The sequence below is a fragment of the Sylvia atricapilla genome, chromosome 1 (genome assembly GCF_009819655.1).
Source record: "Sylvia atricapilla isolate bSylAtr1 chromosome 1, bSylAtr1.pri, whole genome shotgun sequence".
Lineage (NCBI taxonomy): Eukaryota > Metazoa > Chordata > Aves > Passeriformes > Sylviidae > Sylvia > Sylvia atricapilla.
This window is the reverse complement of record NC_089140.1, coordinates 27,096,007-27,116,340: the sequence shown is the minus strand read 5'-3', so window position 1 is coordinate 27,116,340 and position 20,334 is coordinate 27,096,007. Positions and strand designations below refer to the sequence as shown.

General features: G+C 35.3%; 1 protein-coding gene across 3 annotated transcripts in view; it reads right to left on the bottom strand.

The window, feature by feature from the left end:
- Positions 1-20,334, bottom strand: part of PHF14 (PHD finger protein 14) — a 161,567-nt gene that overhangs the window by 61,780 nt on the left and 79,453 nt on the right. The window contains exon 17 of one of the 3 annotated variants that reach the window (XM_066318071.1): positions 815-2,111. The exons of the other annotated variants lie outside the window; for them this stretch is intronic. Coding sequence (XP_066174168.1) covers positions 2,099-2,111 — 13 coding nt within the window. The 3' untranslated portion in view covers positions 815-2,098. Of the gene's footprint in view, positions 1-814; positions 2,112-20,334 lie in introns of those variants that run through there. 3 annotated transcript variants of the gene reach the window in all.

Below are 20,334 nucleotides of genomic sequence, written 5' to 3'. Positions count from 1 at the left end.
TTTTCTGATGTCACTCTTGATATCATAACCACACAATCAACGGTGATTTGCCTTTTCCTTTCTGCACTGCATGCTTTCACTGAATACTTTCTTAAAACTTTCTTTTAAATTCTAACACTGTGCTCCCTCACATCCTACTGTCATCACCTGCAAATGTGGCCAAAGATTTTATTTCAGTACCTAATACACTAATGCAAAAATTAACAAAAATATCGTAATACTGAATCCAGAAGAGCTTGAGTGGAACCCAGTGAGCTGAGTATCATTTGACAGTGAGTCTATGGTAGCTGGCTTACTTTCCTATTTAGCCACACATTTTATTGCAACTTAATTAACAGAATCTCTAACATATCTAAAGGAATGTCACACACAGAAGTACTTTGAAAATCCTACTAAAGCCAAGATAAGCCATATTTATCATTCTCTCCTATCCACAATACCTAGACCATTTTAGTTTAATAAATGAATGTAAATCACAGTAAACATTAGGTTGGTTCTTTTTTTCATAAACTCAGCATGACATATGGCCAAACACGCTTTTTTCCCCCATCTTGTTTACACAGCACTTGGACACAAGTCTTTACTTTCATAATACTGCATCTTTAAAACTTGGGTCCTTTCTTCCTAGAAAGGATTCAAAAATCCTTAAAGATCAAATTCCTGCATTTAGCATCTACCTCCTAGTGCAAATTTCTTTATTTTTAATGCGTCTTTGTGTGCCTTGCCAATACAGAATGACAAGCATTTCTGATAGTTCCAACAAAAATCTTAACTCTGAGATTCTCCCACCCCCTTTTTAAAACGAAACGACGTGTCAGACATCAGGTTAATTTTATTTAATATAATATTCAAACATGAAATGCCCTGGTAAGATATGACTCGTAGATAAGTATACATAAATTTGTATATTCTCCTATTACTTATTACAGCATTTAATTTCTTTTTTAAGTTTAAAAAATACTTTCAAATGGAAACGTGCCTTGATAGATGACAAAACCCACCATATCTCAAGAAATTCAAAGATTATAGATCATAGGGTTACAAGTGTGATTGCATTTGAGCAGAATTTTTCCGAGCAAGTTCAAGATGAAAACGATGAAGATGTCAACACTCTGATACTGTAGATTTAAGAACTGGATCTGTACCATTTGAAGATCAAAATACTATGTGTACATCTACCAGCATATATACGGACGGAGACGAAGATCTCAGCTGTCACGCTGTGTGATCAGTTCTTCATTCCTTCCCCAACTTACAAAACAATTTCGTGTTTGTATTGGGAGGAGATAAGCTTGTCCTGAACATTGCCAGAGAAGTAAGCCAAATGAAACAAATGCCTGCACATACTCAGTTTTTTATCTTTAAAAAAATTACCAGAAAGAAGTACAGGTATAGTTCTAGTCACTCAAGTGTCTGGAGTCAGAAACAATTAGTTCATACTAATAAGCATAAAATCAATTTTTCCACGGCAAATCTATTCCTTCAGAATAGTAAGTCTCAAGTGTTTTACAGGTCTCATTATCACTGAACATTTATTTTTTTTAGGAAACAATCCTTTTTACAGTAAGGTCTATGTACAACACAGTGTTCTATATAGAAATGTTCTTATTAAACTGTATATAAGTAGAGTGACAGGCAGGTGGCAAACTGTTGCTTATTTCTTTCAGTATCGCCAGAGAGGAACGCACAATATTTAAGTCCCACAGGCTTCTGTCACTCTTCAATGAATCCAAGCATTGTATAACATCATTTGCCAACGAAGCACAGGGGAAAGAGACATTACTTAATAGGACAATCCTGACAAGACATTTATCCGGGATTTTTCAACGATGCACATACAAAATGTTCCTGAATAGTGCAAAAAAAATGCAGGCAAATTAACCACCTTGTCAGTTCAAATAACAAACCAATCAATTACATTCTATCCAAGCCTGACAAGCAAACTCAATGTTTTGTCATAACAAGCTTATAGTTGAGACAAGGTAGCTGTTCTCCTTTACTTTAGGTATTCTACTGAGAGCTTTATCCACATTTAAAAATCCTATTATAAAAGGTTTCCACGATTGCCTCCGAGGATGAGTTGTGGCAGAGTTGTGTCTCATGAAGGGTATCTACACAGTAAAGTGATAAGAAAAAAATATTAACATTGAATGATCATAGCAGCTCTCCTCTGTCTTATGAAACATTTTAACATCACACTAAATTTAAGCAATCTGTATGCTCAGATCCAAATACTTAGACACCCACACCAAATTTTCAAGAGTCTCTAAGTGTCAAAACATTAAAATGAGTTAAATATAGCATCCTTATAACTCTTGTAACTTTTTCTCAATACAGCTCAAAGAACAAAGGCAGTCCACCACAAGACAGAAAAGGTAATTTTCGTTTTTTTTTTAAATCATAAAAGCAACAATTTAATGCAAGTGGGCTTGATTGTGAAGCTAGCATTTTACTCAAATTTGCAACCCACAGAAATGCAGCTATGAGACTGACTACAAGCACAAACATGGGTACTATGTTATAACCTTAAAAAAATCTTTTATAGAATAGCATTTGAAAGAAAACAAGTCTTAGGATTTAGGAAGGTCTAAGTAAGGGAGGGTTTCTTTCAAAATGCATTGTAATAATTCAGTATATAAAAGGTTTTAGTCATTTCTGAAAAAATGTCTTTGAGCCAGTAATTCCAAAGCCTGCACAGCTTTTTCTTTTCCTACTTGTACTTCCTGTCTTTTGACACTCATGACATACATACTCTTCAAGAATGCTTTTTAAAAAATCAATATAGTTTTAAAGTGCTGATTCTCTACATTGAAACTCTTTTAAGTACTTGCCATACAGCAAATAAATGCATCTTAGAACAAAGTGAGATTTTAATTTGGAAAACATCTATGTTGTCTTTAAGATGAACATAAGCATTTTGAAAGAAAGACCAATAAAAAGTCTCCATCACCACATTTGGTGTTGTTTTTTTTTTTTTAATGTGAAATGTATTTAAGTAGAATAGTAAATAAAAAAAAAAACCACCCTGCTGTCATATTTAGGTAAAATATAACAGTCTGATGAACAGAAGCCATTTTGCTGCCACATGTTCAAAACAGAATTATTTGTAACTGAATTTTATAGTTTTGAGTATAAGAATTTAAAATCTAAGAATCAGAGGAACAGCAAGAAGTACCATATGTAAATCCACTCCCAGTTCTCACTTTATCTCTTACTTGAGATACAATTAAAATCTTAAATTTGGTGTCCTGAACTGCAATTCTACAGTGCAATTTTGAACTTTTTAAGAAAACTGAAGAAAAGCTTAGCTGTAAGATGAAAATACTCTTCGTAGTCATCTCATTACAACCCCCTTCCCTTATTGACTGCAACTAGTTTTGTTCTGACAGCCTCTGTGGGTGAGGTTGACATGGGTGCACACTGAAATGCAGAAACTTGAAGGGTAGCATCAGAAACAATCAGGATATACTGAAGGTCTCTGTGCCACCTCTACCCTCTCACAGCAATGTCAGCAGCTGCAACTGTACCATTTCAGTCAGGTCATCAGAATGTGACAGGCTGTCCCATCTGGGCTAACAAGATTTGGGCAGGAATACAGCAACCCACACTTTAAATACAAGGGGTTTTATTTTGGTTTCTCAAAATGAGTGAATGAGTATGTGAATATGGGTATACACACACATACATGCATGTATACCTACACATAACTGCACTTATACATATAAATTTCTATTTATAATTTTTTTACATAAAAAATTTATCCATGTAAATGTCTTCATATATAAAACCCACTTCACAGCTGAACCAATAAAATAATGAGTTAAATTCTAATAAGCTCATAAATCAAAGTAATTAAGTACAAACGAGGTTCTCAGAGGAAACATGTACCTACTGAGAAAAGATGCTAATATTTGTAGCAATTTATGTAAGGCTATAAAAACACAGACATCAAGTAGAAAGTGTAAGTAACCTACACCTGCACTAGTTATTCCTATAATATTTTTTGTAGTGCATTTTTATTGGTAACAACATATCAAGAAATTTAAAAGTATACTGGAATATTTAGTCATATATTAAAAGGAAATTATTTTTAAATGGTTGGACAATTTTTCCATTTCTACTCTATTAAAAATTTAACTTGACATAATTTATTTTACACATTCTAGGGTTATCTTCACACTCTTATGTTTGAAATATTATTAATTAAGGAATCACTACTAGCTTTGTTTAATCAAGTGAAAGATTATTTTGTTATTGTTCTAGAGAGTGAAGGACTGGTATAAGACAAAGGAATATGAATGTATAAATACATTAGCTTTTAATTATTGTAGTTAATTGTATTATTGTAATACAATAGTAAATTCATCTGATAACTGACTACTGCCTAAGACCACCCACAATAATGACATTTTTCCTGCTCTCGTCTTTCCTTCTACTCTTCTTCCATCCCTACACACTATTTGCCAACCCTTCCTCAACCAAAGAACTGCTCCCATTCCTGTACATTCCTTCAAATTTCTACTGACTGAAGTACTCAGAGTTGTCTGCAATAGCTGAACTTGTATTTACAACCTCACTAAGGAAAAGGATTTAATGAGCACAAAAATCTGAAAAATAAGGATGGCAAGCAAAACTAAACAGCTTTCCTGTCTTACCAGGAGATGCAACAAATACTAAGAAAGAAAAAAGCATCACAGATAATATCATAACAGATGCTTTGAACAAGAAGGTTCTCAATTGCATATCTGGCCTTTTAGAAGAGTTGCTCTCTCCCAACTCTCTTTCAATCCAGGACAAAAAGTAATTATAAAAGCACTTTCCTTCAAATGTTGGTACAAAGAGGGAGAAACACACCAACCTCTCTCCTCCCTAATAGCACATGGCTGTCATCTGCTTCCTCACTTAAGTAAATATTATTTGCTTAGAAATATTATTAGGTGGGTGTCTATGAATATATGCAGATTTCCTTTTCGAAAGGCTTTATATGACAAGAAACCCCACAAGTTATTTCAAAACTTTCTATTCTTCATTTGTGTAACAGATATGGAAATTTGCAAATTGCAGAAAAATGTAATGTTTATGTCTGCAGTTGTGATCATGGTTCTTTTTTAGCAATTTTAATACTTGCCTTTATCAGGTTAAATAGCTGTTGTAACAGCAATGTTTCTGGCTGCTAACTGGGCACAAGTAAAAATATGTTTTCAACCATAATGTAAAATCCGTTTATCTTTAAGAGTCTGAAGGCAAAAAGCTGCTTCAGTGTACCTTACCAGCTTTAAAAAAATAGTACTCTCCCACCAGGTTAAGTCTGCTAAGCCTAAAGAGAAAATTGGGGTATGTGTGAATAACTAATGAGGTAAAGATGGTAAGTAATGCGTGTTTTTAAAATTCAGGCTGCTCAAAGTACACCTCATCTCAGAAATTAATTTGTACCCAACAGCTCTATTAAGTGGATGAGAGTTACTGAGCTGTTTAGAGGGAAGAAAAAACCAAAACCAGACTCTGAAAACAATGATGAGCAATGTGTCTTTTAGACATTGCTAATTACTTCAATTTTCTCAGTATTGATCAAGTATAAATATTAATAAACGCTTCCTGAATGGTTACAGATATATATCTATCTGCTAATATACACACTGATTAGCCTGTAAAAAAGTTATCTGCAGGACGAAAGATCACAGCATCTGCAGTACCACTGGAACAGAAGAGCTCTGCTTTATCTTAGCAGCTGTCACACAGGAACATAAATAACGACATTTAGAGCTGGTCACTGCATAAACATGTTGACTGTCTTGATTTACAGAATTCTGTTCTCCAAGTACTACTATGCCCACTTCAAAACAAGAACACAACTTCAAACTATTTCAGAGGGAAATTATACTTTTAGTACTGAATGGAACCATTTCACATATACGATACCAATATATTTAATCTTTTGTATAGGATACGTAATTTTCCTTCATTCTGTACTGTCTTTGTGAATACAATCTTCTGAGAACGCATGAAAAATATCCAGTCAATATGCTCAATACTCTCCATGAAACCCAGCTTTCTCTTTTAAATGACTGCATTTACAGACCTTGTCACACAACAAGGTCCCTGATGTTATCGAAGCAATTTCAAGATACTTTAATCATTGGCAAAACTCAGTGACTTGACAAGAGAAATCTGGGCCAGAAGACTTCAATGGCTTGAAAGGAAGGTTATTGAGTGATGTAATTTCATTTGGATGGGACTGATTCCAATTGATCTGTTTTTGCAATGCATATCTTGCCTCTGCAGCTGCCTCTATCTGATTCAATGCTTAACTGCAAGGAGTGACTATTCCTTTCCACTTAAAGCAAAACTCTTCCTTCCTCCTGCTATCATTCTGAATGAGCATGAGAAGCCCATTTTCAAGTATAATCTCTCTACTCACTGCAAAAAAAAATACATTCAACTGAATGCCAACCCATGAATTCAACTGAATCTTGTGACTGCCAGCATATGTATTATGTAAGTAGAAAAACAGATCATAGAGCATTATGTTTATCATCATTATTATTACAAACTGATATTGAGTTAGGGTTTGTATAACCCAAGGACATATGGCAGAACAAAATAATTCTCAATCCCAACTGCACAATATCATGTAATCTATACTGTATTAGACTGTAGTTATTTTCAGTCGAGTACTTACATTCAAAAGAAAAAAAAAACCCTACCTGGTATGCAATAAACAAAATAATTAATATTTGGTTATATGATACATGAAATCAAGTCTTCCCATACAAGTATGTTTTTCCACAGTTTTAACAGAAAATCAGTGCACCATTAGGAACCTCACAATTTAAGTTAATTTTAAACTTCATAAAACCAAGGGCAGGTGCGAAAAAAGCCATATATGGTACATTACAAAGCTTTGAGAGGAGTACTGATGAATAATGTAATCATCATTATATGCTGATGAAACTGAACCAGGATGTGGCAATAGATGTTGCCAGCAATATGTAGCTGACAGGTCAACTAAATTGCCCTTTATTCACCCAGATTTAATCTTATGCTGTCTGTGCACACAAAACATGCTTGACTAACAAAACATGTGACTTGCTGGTTTAGACATAAATGTAAGCTTTCCTCTGATAATTCAATGAGCAATGAAAATGGAGTTAAAGACCAGCTGCCTGCCAGTCCTTCACTGCCTTCCCAACTTTTTGTATCACAGGAGATTACAGTTCTGCTCAATTTAACTTTTAATGTCTAATTTATATACTTTCAGATTTTAAGAGCTTTCAGGTGTCTAGCAGCAGCAGTAACATTCAGTCCACTCTGAAGCAACAGACACCCCAGACATGCCTGCAGGAACGCATCCAGAAAAAACGTGACTGACCCTCAGTGCCCATCACTTTGCCTGCCTGGCCCCAGGGCTTCAGCCCTGTTCACTGTAATTGATACAGAGTATCTTCTCTGTAAAACTATGTGTTCCAAAGGTAAGCTAGTATGACTTCATCTATCAGTAAACGCAAAGCATAAACTCAATAAAAATATGTACATTTTATATATTACACAGTTTTTATATTTACAGTGAGTACTGTCACTCACTGTAACTGTTTCAGTTAATCTGAGAACTGTGACCCCTTCTTAAGTAGGGCAGAAATATACCAGCATACCATTAATCTTACAGATAAATATTTTACTGAAAATAAAAATCAAAACTTTCTTCAAATATATTATTTACTTAATATTGCTATTATTTATGGACCATACTTTGAGAAACATTTTAACTACCAGAGCCATATAATACAATAAATTAGACTATAATATTGACTTGAAATAAAAAAACTGAATAGTCTCTTAAATTTAAAAAAATGGTGTGAAGGTTATTTTTTCCATTTCGGTATATAAAATAAAGTCTAAAACTCTTATATAATGTATATAATACTATTATAATGGTTTTGTTTATTATTACAGAAGAGTAGATTGAGTAATTTATTACTCTTCCTCTTTATCAGTGGGTATGGATGAATTCTGACAGAAAAATCCAAATTTCACTTCACTGTTTCAGTTTCAACACTGGACAGTCAACACCAAAGACACTGGACTGCACAGTTTTCATACTGTTTTCAGTGAAAATATAGGCTTAAGCCTTTAAGTTAGCCAGCAGTTAGTGACAGTCTGTTGATACCTGTGAAGCATTTAGAACCCTCTGCGTCACTTCAATATGCTAAAATCTAAGCATGACTATCACAAACACTACAAAACAAGCCAAAATAGGAACTCTAGTTTCTTGCTCTGCTGCTCTACCAAGCACAAATCTAAAACACAGATTCAGAGCTAGGAGATGTGCAATTTTTTACTCCTTTCAAAGTAAATTATTCTTCAAGATATTTATAAGGGTTATTTCCTCTCAAAACTCCAAGTCACGGAAACCTTAAAACTGTAACAGTTCTACTGTGAGACATTCAAAAGTCTCTACAGGATCACAGGGAACCTCTTCATCAAGCTGCTGTACATCACAGTCCAGGTCAAAACCTGTGATGCACTTGCTCCTATGCTTAAGAAATCAATTATGATCCAGTTTTATTTATAACTAGATGGAAAATATTAATGGCACTAGTGACATTTTATGGCTTATTGGAACATTGAGTCCAGAAAACAAAGTAAGGTGTAAGTACAATCTCTTACCACTGCTATGGCTAAAATTACAGAAGAATCAACCACCTCTCTGTAGGGAAGACAACAAAAAGCTGTATCCCATATTTGGAAAAAGAAACATTGCTTTGTCAAAGGCAATGCTAGGCTGATTCCTGCAGGGAGCTGTCATGAAAGGGAAGGTTGCCAAGTGAAAGTGGAATGATTTTTAAAAGAAAATTTACTCAGAGTTCAGAGCAATAAAGCAGAAGGGGCTTATGTACGTGATGTCTTCAAGCTCAATACATCTGCAAGCATGGTGAAAACTAGGCCTCAGACCTCCATGCCTACCAGTGTGACATGGGATAGAGGACAGCCAACAGGAGGAATGTGGCAAGACCAGGTCTAGTCCATTTGGATATATTCCAGTCCACAGGAATTATTCAATGTTTTCTGAAACAGATGTTTGTTATCTCTGTTAGACTCCTGTGTAAGATCTGAGAAGCACCATTACAGCCAAGGCAGGACTCTACAAACTGAAAAACGCTAAGACGAGCCCATCTTAAAGTTGTGAGATATGCACAATAAAAAACGATAGTAACTAGAACCTAGGAAACCATGGGCTGGTGAGCCTTGTCCCTGTACTGGGAAAGATCAAGGGATTCATTGTCAAATACATGAAAGTAACTGAGAGCACTCATCAAAGACTCAATAAGGATAGAGGGGTTGCTCATATTTGAAACAACAAATTACATGCTCTGTGAAAGAGGAAAGAGCAATGGTTGCAAACACACCAAAAGGTGTCCAGTATAAGGCTTTTCTGTCAGCCCAGTACAGCATTTTCTTTATCAAGTTAAAAACAAGGCTGGATGAATACGTTGAAAGCCAGCTGGAGTCAAAGGTCAGAAGACAATAGCTTGAGAGCTCTAGATTGCTGTCCAGTAACAAAATATCCCAGGGAGCCAGGCGGAGAGAACTGGTGCACCACGCACAGCATCACCAGCCAGGCAAGGGAGGGGGTTGTCCTGCTCTGCACTGGGGTGGCCTCACCTCGAGTGCTGGGGGCAGTTTTGGGTGCCACAATTTTTAAGAAAGACATTAAACTATTAGAGAGCATCCAAAGGAAGACAATCAAGATAGTGAAGGGCCTGGAGGGGAAGTCATATGAGAAGTGCCTGAAGTCACCTGGTTTGTTCAACCTGGAAAAGAGGAGACTGAAGGGAGACCTCACAGCAATTACATCTGCCTGGTGAGAAGAGGAAGGACAGGCACTGATCTCTTCTCTGTGGTGCCCAGTGACAGAACGCAAGGGAATGGCCTGAAATTGTGTCAGGGAGGTTTAAGTTACATATTAGAAAAACATTCTTCACCCAGAGGGTGGCTGGGCTCTGGAATGAGCTCTCCAGGGAGATGATCACAGCACGAAACCTGGCAGAGTTCAGAAAGTGTGGACAATACCCTTGGCCCATGGCGTTGTTCTTGGGGATGGTCCTGTGCAGGGCTGGGATTGGACTCAGTGATTCTTGAGGGTTCCTTCCAACTCAGCACATTCTGTACTCTTTGATTTTGGGGCTGACAGTATTACCAAACTCTTCTTAGTGGAGAGAGGAAGGTATCTCACCACAAGGGCTCACAGCCACAAACTGCAGCTTAGGTAGGAGGTTTAGAGAGGACATCAGCAGATGCCTTTTCAGTACAAGGAACTGTGCAGTGAGCTCAAGGGGTACTTATGCCTCAGCTCTGTGAGAACAAACAAATAAGAAGCTATGATAATTTGTTCTTGATATTCTAAAAGCTTTCATTTCCAGTATTAGAAAGCATTACCAATTCCTGCGGTCAGGATGGGAAAACATGATGCTGAATTAAATCCTGTGATGCCCAGTGTGTGGGTAAGTAGCAGATTTTTGTCAGTTATAAGGGATAAGAAATTTCCAGCCCTCTCACAGACAGTATCTGACTGTATAAAAGACAATAGTGTACTATAAGAGGTGTCCAAGACTGATTTATAATCAGTCTTCTTGTGCACAAACAGTAAAATATTGTGCCCTTGATGCCATCTTAAAATTCAATGGTATTAGTCATATTTAAGGCCTTTTTCTTAAGGCTGACCGGTGATTTGATATTCTACTGAAACCTAGACACTATACACATTTCATCAAATAAAAGCCAGTAGAGGTTATATACATAAGTTTTCTAAGTGGAAGCATATCTATGGCATTTTTGTAGCCATCAAAAAAAAAAAAAAAAAAAAAAAAAAAAAAAAAAAAAAAAAAAACCAGTCAACCAACTAAAACAAAAACAAAGCAAAAAAATCCAACCAAACAAAAAGCCAAAACACCTACAGAAAATTGTATTATTCATTTATATTTACAACTTCACAGAAAAAAGCTTTACACATGAAGTGGCCTAAATAAAAATTTCAGAGATATGTTTACAAAGTAAAGAGTAAGAAAAGAAAAGTAGGGAAAATACCATGCATTCACTTGAACAGTTCATACAAATACCTGTATTTTAAAATAAGCATCTTTACACTGGACTTTTTTTTTTGTTTTTTTAGGGCCATAAAGTTTCTCAAGTTGATTGACAGACAGAGAAAAGCTTAATTTACAAAGCAAACATTTCATATATTCCATTATAATTTCATAGTTAATTTTCAGTCTTCAGTATTAAAGCCTTCTAAAAAAATAACAGGTCTCTAAGTAGAAATGAAGTATTTCTGAAATGAACAAAAAAAGAAATTATGATATTGTTTCAAACTACTCCTGAAGCATGCCAAATTTAGTAATAGTTCTTTCAAAAGAAGCCAGAAGTTAACCAATAGGTATAAACAATGGATGCATTTGCATTATATCAGAATCAAGCTATATACTGAAAGCACTGTCCAGCACTCCTGAAAAGGACTATTTAGACAATATACTCAGAGCAACATTTGTTACAACACAGTTCGTCTATACCATGGATGAATGCATGCAAATAAAATTCAAACTTAATACATAAATATTAAAAACAACAACAATGATAAACTGTATTATATAAAAATGTATTAATTAATAGCATTTAAGACCATGCTAAAAGTTTGGGAACAGTGAACTAAGAAGATGTTCTATTTGTGAAACTCTGTGCTAAGTATTAAATAAATCACTTCCGAATGAACTATAAAAGTTCAGTGAAATCAAATACCATGATGTCCCTTGTAACATGCTTACTTAAGATTTTTCTAAAATTATATAAAAAAGGACCCTCAAGAAAATTATTTCATCATGACAAAAAATGGAAGTAAAAGAATATGTAGATTTTTTGCAACGTCATTACCACACAAGTATATTCTTGAATATTACTTTCAGCAGGTACATCAATAACCTAGTTTATATAAAGCATGAAGTTTATTTCAGCTAAATCAAGAGATAAAACTACTTTTGTAAATAGGAAAATAATCATTTCTTTGGACATGCATATTCTCATTATATTATGTCTTGGCAGTAAAATCTATATGAAACAAACATAAACCAAATGAAACCAGTAGGAAGAAGGGATGTCTCACCCTGTAGCATGCTGGGTGTAAGATGAATCAAATTATTCCATTTGATATTCAATTTTACCATTTTCATGAACTTTTGTTACTGCTCTTGTTGGGCACTTTTGGTCAGATGAGTAACTGGTTCCCTCTAAAAAATGTCAGATCTTTAGTCCAGGCAAAAATCAAACACCTTTTAAAAGCAGTTAAAAGCAGGCTTAAATGCATTTCAAACAATGCATCTATATAAATTTCTATCTTCACAACTTGAATTTGGGAGAAAAATATGAAATAAAAGAATATTTATCATCCTGCATGACTTTGGAACTAGCAGAGTACTAGTACTTTGGAACTACTGAAGTACTAGTACTTTGGAACTACTAGAGTAGATCCAGTCTTTTGTCTTATTAGTGGTCACAGTCATTCTGAAATGCTCTTGTTCCCTCGTATTCCTTTTCACTATTTTTTCCTCTATAGAAGAATATAATACAGAATGTGAATCTATCAACCCATTAGAATGACCGGCAGACAAAAGAAAAATGATGGATACAAAGCTGAAGAATTTGATTTCAGAATACTGCAAAGTTATGGAATCTGTGACTGCAATTTACTAATTTCTGAAATCTCTCCTTTCCTACTAGTTTTTGGAGAACAGAGAAAAAATATTCCAAACTACTTGACTACTTTATCTATTTTTATTAACAGGTCAAGATAGATGAATGATAGTATTAACATAAAGGAAAATATCTAACAGAACATGGAATTTCAGAAAAAAAAACCTTTTTATGAAGGGTTGCTGATTAATATATATTTGATTAAGTCATATACCAACATTTTTCTGCATTTAGAATAAAGAGTTTTAAAGTATGCAAAATAAATACATTGGAACTGTAACTATATAAGCAATGTTAATTATGCTTTAGCATAGTTTTTTTCATTCATGCTTACCATTCATACTTTTTTCTTTAATGCTTATTTACTACTTTTGTAAATGTTTTAATTAATCAGTAAACCCCCTGTAATTTTGCAATCATAATAAATATCTTCTGCTACCTATAACAATGAAGTAGCTGAACATTTACTAAGATGTCATTTTCCAGTCACCCATTCGCCATTTCAGTGTCACTGACTTTTACTGACCACAGTAAACTTCTCATTTTCACATAGGATTCCTATCCACAACTACCCTTCCCTGGTTTTTTAAAGTTTCAGTATTCCCCCTCCTCTGACTATTATCCACCTGATTTTCTTGTCTCAATGTCTTTCTCCAATCAGTCCAACTTTGCTCAAGTCCTGAAGCTTGAATAGTCTGGATTTTGCTGCCTATGCACATTATTTAAATTCTATTTTTTTCACATTTACCATCCAAACTCAGGTCCTTCTCCTGTCCTAGTCCCACCATGACCTCCATACTGAGCTGCACCAGACAACCAGGGCTCTAAAATTTGTCTGTCTGTAACCCAGGGCCCTGTTTCATATAGCACATCTGCAAGATTTTGGTTTAGCTTTACTGAAGAAACCAGTGTACAGTACAAATGCTAAACTCTGGTAGGTGAGTAAAAAATTTCATCATGTTCTGTTGATATGAAATGGTACGGAGTAGTGACTCAAGAGAGAAAAACAAAAATAACCCAGAACAAAAAACTCTATGAACATTAAAAACCCTCTGAGAAAACGGTGGAGAATCCAAGGATGGCAATTCAGCGAGATAAGTATCAGCCTGGTCCAAGGAGAAACAGAGGCTGAAATATCTTTACCAAAGACTGGTCGAGAAGGAAAAGATACATCAGATAAGACCACTGGGTAAGATTCATACTAAAGCCAGAAGAAGAGTTACACACCTCTCCACACTCACTGCCCCATTTTACTCCACTCTTACTCTACTCTGCTCTCTCATCTACTGCAGCATTACCAGTCATTGATACTGTCCTTAACATCTTTCTTCTCAATCCCCATTTCTCTTCCCTGCAGGTCTTGTACCAATTCCAACTTGTAGGGATAAATGCACTCAAAATAGCCCACGGCACTCTAAGCACAGTGACAAATGACCTAAAACCTGCCATACCATGACTCTGATAGTTATGAGGAACTATTTCTCTCACAATATCCTTCAAAGCTTCCCTTTGCCAAGATTTCATCAAACTAACATGAACAAATTTGTCCTCTGTCCTTGGGAAAGAAAAGGAGGTCTTTGCCAAAATTCAATTTACTGATCAAAGACTTAATTCACTTTTCTTAAAGGTATGGGGTGAGGGACACCTGGGCAAGACAGTACACTTATTCAAATCCCACCTTAAAAATTTTTCCTGAAAATATCCAGCCTAAAAGATACACAGAGGACATGAAGAATTCTGAATCCAAGTGATTCAAGTTTTACAAGTTTTTACAAGTTTTACAATAAGAAACTGAAAATGGGGTCTGGTACCACAATTATTACCACTGTCCAGTGTAGCTAACTTTGATCTGTATCAATGCTAGCTAAGAAATTCCAGAGAGTAAGCTTTGCTAAGTTCCAGTCACGGACATTTTGCCTGATCATTTCCCCATTTCTGCTTTTGCTGTTTGTGAGTCAGTATTTCACAACACAGTCATTGTATAGAATACTGTACAGAATACCCATAACCCATCATTCTTGATGAAATTGAGTGGTTAGATTTCCCTAATTCAGAAACAAAAATCATAGTATGAATTTGAAATAAATTAATTGAAGCTAACATCTTAAAAGAACCAAACTTTCATAAGAAAGTGCTCTTGAAAAGAAAGCAAACATATTTTAGTTTATTCATCAATGACTTCTCTAATTAATTCCAGATTTTTTTTTCCTTATTGACAAAGAGACAGAAAGTCTCAAATACAATGACCAACAGAAGCTGAAGCACTGTTGTTTCCCAAAGGTCTAGTGGCAAAGACAGAAGGAAATCTTTTGCCTGTTTCAACAATGAAAATGGAGCACATGTCTCAAAAAAATGCAAAATTAAAGTTAACACGTAACAATCTAATAACATTGAAAATTTGGGGGCTGGCAGAAAACAAATACACTCAAGCTACTTAAAAAGAACGCTGCAGCAACATTAAATATTTTTCCTTTTCTTCAACTTATTCATTAGATGTATGTATTAAGCTGTCAACTCATAAATTTTGTTTATGGTGACTAAAGTGATGTTTTAAACCTTATCACTTCAACTTACGAAACCCACCAGCTTCATATGAAATTTTCTACGTGTAACTGTCTGAGGAAATCTACTTCAAAAATTTGTAACATGGATTGATCTATACTGAAAATACTGTGCTGCTTAATTTCAGAATTTTATCAATCTTCATAATGAAAAAAATAATTATCCTCCCAAAGATATGATTTCATACAAATTTAAATACAAAAATGAAGGAAGCGTGGCAATTTTTTTAGGTATCTCATCTAACACTGAAACTAGTTTTGAATTAAATATTAAGGTATTTTTATAATGGGAATGAGACAATAGGAAATTCAATAGTTCTTATTCAGCTTAAATAGAATAAAGTACAGATAATATTAAATGAAGTTTCAAAATAAAAATATTTTAAAGTTTTCAATATAAAAGTATTTTAAGCAAAAATCTTCTGAGTTTTCTACAGTAAGTAGATCAACAGCTTGGCTAATAATTATTATATGTTGTAAAGGCAATCCATGTTTTTGTTTCCCACAAGATGCAAAATATACATTGTTAGAGATACCCAGAAATTACATGGACCACTGCAAGCTAATACACTGGATTTCTTAAGTGAAGAACCACATAGCAAGAAAGATAGAAAGTTGTGAGAAAGAATCCAAAGGAGGGCAACAAAGATGGTGAAGGGCCTGGAAGGGAAGCCGTGTGAGGAGTGCCTGAGGTCACTTGGTCTGTTCAGCCCGGAGGAGACTGAGGGGAGACCTCACTGCAGTTACAACTTCATCATGAGGGGAAGAGGAGAGGCAGGCACTGATCTCTGGGTGACCAGTGCCAGGACCAAAGGGAATGGCCTGAAGTTGTATCAGGGGAACTTCAGGCTGGCTATTAGACAAAGGTTCTACATCCAGAGGGTGGCTGAGCACTGGAACAGCCTCTCCAGGAAAGCAGTTACAGCATCAAGACTGACAGAGTTAAAGTGTTTGGACAACATGCTCAGTCACATGGTGTGACTCTCAGGGCTGCCCTGTGCAAGACCTAGAGTAGGACTCTGATGATCATTGTGATCCCTTCTAACTCAGGCTATTCTACAGTTCTGTGAAATGACAGTAAACAGGAACAGAGGATATGCCCAACATGTTTGCTACCATTTACATTGACTACTCCAAACACAGACACGTGTGCACATACAGACACACTTATCAAAAGCCTATACAGAGATATAAGCTTCTACCTACAGTGTGAAAAACGGGCCACAATAGTTTTGGTGTAGATTAGAAATCAATGGCACAAACTGTTTAAATGAGGTCTCTAAGGAACTACGATCTATAGAAGAAAAAAATCTTACTGTTAGTACTCTTCCATCACTCCACAGAAAGCCAGCTCCTGTATTCCTAGTTTTGCATGGAATTAACAGAGTGAAAATCTTAACTCTCAGCGTGTGTAAAAGCTGCACCCACTACCCTACTTTGTGGGGTACTCCAGCATCTCCACAGGGGATGCAAAGGATAAGCTAAAGGCTGACAATCCTCCTGCCCTCATGTTCTCCATCCTTAATGATGGACCTCATCCTTCTTGTGCAATACCACTAGATTTTCCCTCCTCACACTTCTAGCTCTTTTTAGCTAAATGTGGAGTTTTAGCTATGACATTAGTTACTATTTTCTGGGGTTGGCAAAATTGGTAAAGAGACCATTCACAGTTAGTTTTGTGAGTTTTTAGGTGTCTGGGTCTGCTGCCATGTTAGGTGAAACAGCTCTTTTAATGCAATCTGACAGGTGGACCCTGAAAGCTATTGTCGGGATGATATCTCATTGCAGTGAATTTAGAAATGCATTTCAAAAATGCACTTTTCAAAGAGAGGAGAGGAAGTGATTGGAACTGTGGATGTTTTATCTGAACTTACACAGTGGAATCTCCCACTAAGATGTAACTTTTAGTGGAATACTGTAAGCATCAGCACTGATAATTCTCCAGAATGTTGCTCAATGAATTCACCTTTTAAAACTACAACGACGAACTACAGCTATGACATGACTTTCCCAAGACATTAATTTATTAAGGAAAATTACTTTCTTGTTCTTCAGCAGTGCTCTTAATGACTCACTATACTGACTATGGGAAGATGTTCCTTCTATAATAAACTAAATTCTACCTGTTATATACAAGTTTTTTTATGGTTTACTTTTAAAAACAATTAATATACTTTTTTTTTTTTTTTTACTAAGCACTGGAGGCACCACACCAAGAACACTGCATCCAATTCTGGGCTCCTTGAGACAAAAAACATAATAGAGACACTGGAGTAAGTCCAAGAAAGAGACTATGAAGATGACTGGCTGGAGTATCTGTCATACAAGAATAGGCTAAGGCCAGAGATTATTTAGTCTCAAGAAGAGAAGATTCGATGATGATCTTCTAAGTGTGTAAATATGTGTAAGGGGAAGGAAAGAGAGCTAAGACCTCTTAATGGTGCCAAGAGAAAGAACAAGAGGCAACCGGCAAAAACTGAAATAAAAGAGATTGTTAAATATAAGAATATATATATTTTTTTTTAACTCTGAGGAGGAACAAGCAACAGAACAAGCTGTCCAGAGAGGCTGCAGAGACTTCATCCTTGGAGATATTAAAACCCAACCAGACACTGCCCGGATTAACATGCTCTATCTGATTTAAGGGGCTAGGACTAGACCAGCTCTAGAGGTCTTTTCCAATCTCAAGCATTCTGTGATTCTGTTTTTAATAAAAACAGAGATTACTTAGAAAACCTTTCAAAATTAAAGAAAATTAAAGTCCTGCAGTGTACTTATTGTTCTTTAATGTGAAAAACTAAGATTACCTCTAGAGTCTTAAAAACCCACTGGTTTTCTTATCTCTTTTTCACAGCAAGTGTTATTAAAAGACCTGTCAGTAGATACTAGCAGACAGGCTGTTTTTATGTAAATTTAAACAATTTTTACTATGACAAAGTAGTACTTTTATTTTTCCTCTTTTCATCTGCTCTGCATTTTCAGATATTAAATTGCTGCTTTTGCAGTTTTTACATACCTGTAGTTGCACATTCTCTCCGAGATGTAGAGAAGTTCAAATAAATATTACTGCTCTCATCAGTCAATAAGACTACTAAAGCTAGCACTCCTGATTTTACTTATGCAACCTTAATTTCTTAACAGATATTAAATTTTCTTTTAAAAGAGGACATTTTAATTATTTTTTTCTTCAAGTGCTTTTCCTAACACCCCTCCGCAAACTGTGCCAGTCACAAGCTTTAAGGGAAAAAAATCTAAATGTTCTTTTCTTCTCCTGTCCTTTATTAAGAAATGGTCTTCAATCCTGAAGAAAACAGCTCAATAAATAAGGTTATCCTTGTCACAATTTCTCATGCTGTTACTGAATCCCGTTTGTTATTCTTTCCGAACATCTTCAAAAAAATCAACTGTTCTTTTTCAAGGCTGATTTTTTTGTCACCACTCTCAAGTAATTTAACTTCTCCTCTTCTCAATTCTTGCATCACTAAATGTTTACATAGAATATGCACTGCCAGGAAGCTGTCCCCAGCAGGGTTTAGACTGGATCTCTTCTAGCTTTCATGTGAAATTTCAGATCTTTGTTCACTACTTCAAGGTTTACAGAATTTGCAAACCGGTTTCTCCTCTATTCATTACGCACTTACTCTCTGCCTACTTAGCCCTTCTTTTGTCTCATTTCCTTTTTTCAGTTTCCCAGAAGCTCTGCCTTAGCCATCAGTTCCATATTTTCACCTTTCCACAATGTACTTTAAGAAATATAAATAATTTAAATAGAAATATAATTTAAATATCGTGTTTCAAAACCAGTTGCGGATTTCAAATAAAAATTTCTATGGACTTGCAGATTCCTGCCAATTAAACCAGCTTTATATTCTGTTCCATCTACTTAGTGTAAAGTTCAATAAGCATTTACAAAGCACACTTCACTTCCAGAAAATTCTTCCACAACTCTCCTCGTGTAGTCAGAGTTTCTATACAAGTAAAAGAACAGACAATTCAGAAATGCATATAGATTCTGCTCCCTCAGAAATAGCCCTACAGAGGAAATGAGAATCAAATTCACAATGACGATGGATTTTGCAATTTCGTAAAGACAGAGTTTAGAGATGGATTTTTTTTTTTTTCCTTTTTCTAGGCATAAAGAAGTCTGTGCTCACACTTGGTCATGCTAATGAGCATGCTCACAGTTAGATGCAAAAATGCAGGCGTGAGTCCCATCCATTAGCTTTTATGTTTTGTTCTCATGGGCTGTTGAACAGAGATGGGAATACCTAAAATAGAAGTCCATATCACAAGGTCCAAAGAAACTTCCATTTTGAGTCCTGGGAAGGCTTAATACAAGCATACTTACAGAATAAAAGATTTAATTCCTCTCCTCGACTTCCCTAGGCACCAACATGAGCACAAGGCATAATTTGTCTCTGACTTTTACTAACAAGAACACTTAAAAAAGCTATTCAAATTTATGAGATTTTTAAACCCAAGGATAAACCCGGGCCACAATTTACACTGAAGTGAGCACTTTAATCCATACAATATTTTCTTACCAAATTATAATCAAGTTTCTGCTATGCAATTTTGGTGCTGCTATTGCTAGCTTTTATTGCTGTATTAAATTGTTAGCAAACAGCTAAAGGCTGCCAGAACAATTTCATAACGTCTATTTCATTTTTAATAGTCCTTTGTACAAAACAGCTCTGAAATTATTGTTTACATATTATGGTCAAATAAATGCCAACAAATTGTATTGTTTAGCTTACTGCCATTAGGATTTTGGCATTTGAGTCTTTATTACAACAATCTTTTTTAGACTTTAATAATTTAACTATCAGTCCACTACTATCACTAAATTATATTTGTTTTATCTTCTCACTCGAAAAGAGAGTGATGCTTCAACTTTTAAGTATTGGCACCATTTCCACCTTTGGCTATCACTACCATTTTGGCTTCCTCTCAAAAACAAACAAACAAACGAATGAACAAACAAACAAAAAAAAACCAAAACCAAAAAAAACCAAACAAAAAATCCTCCTCAAAA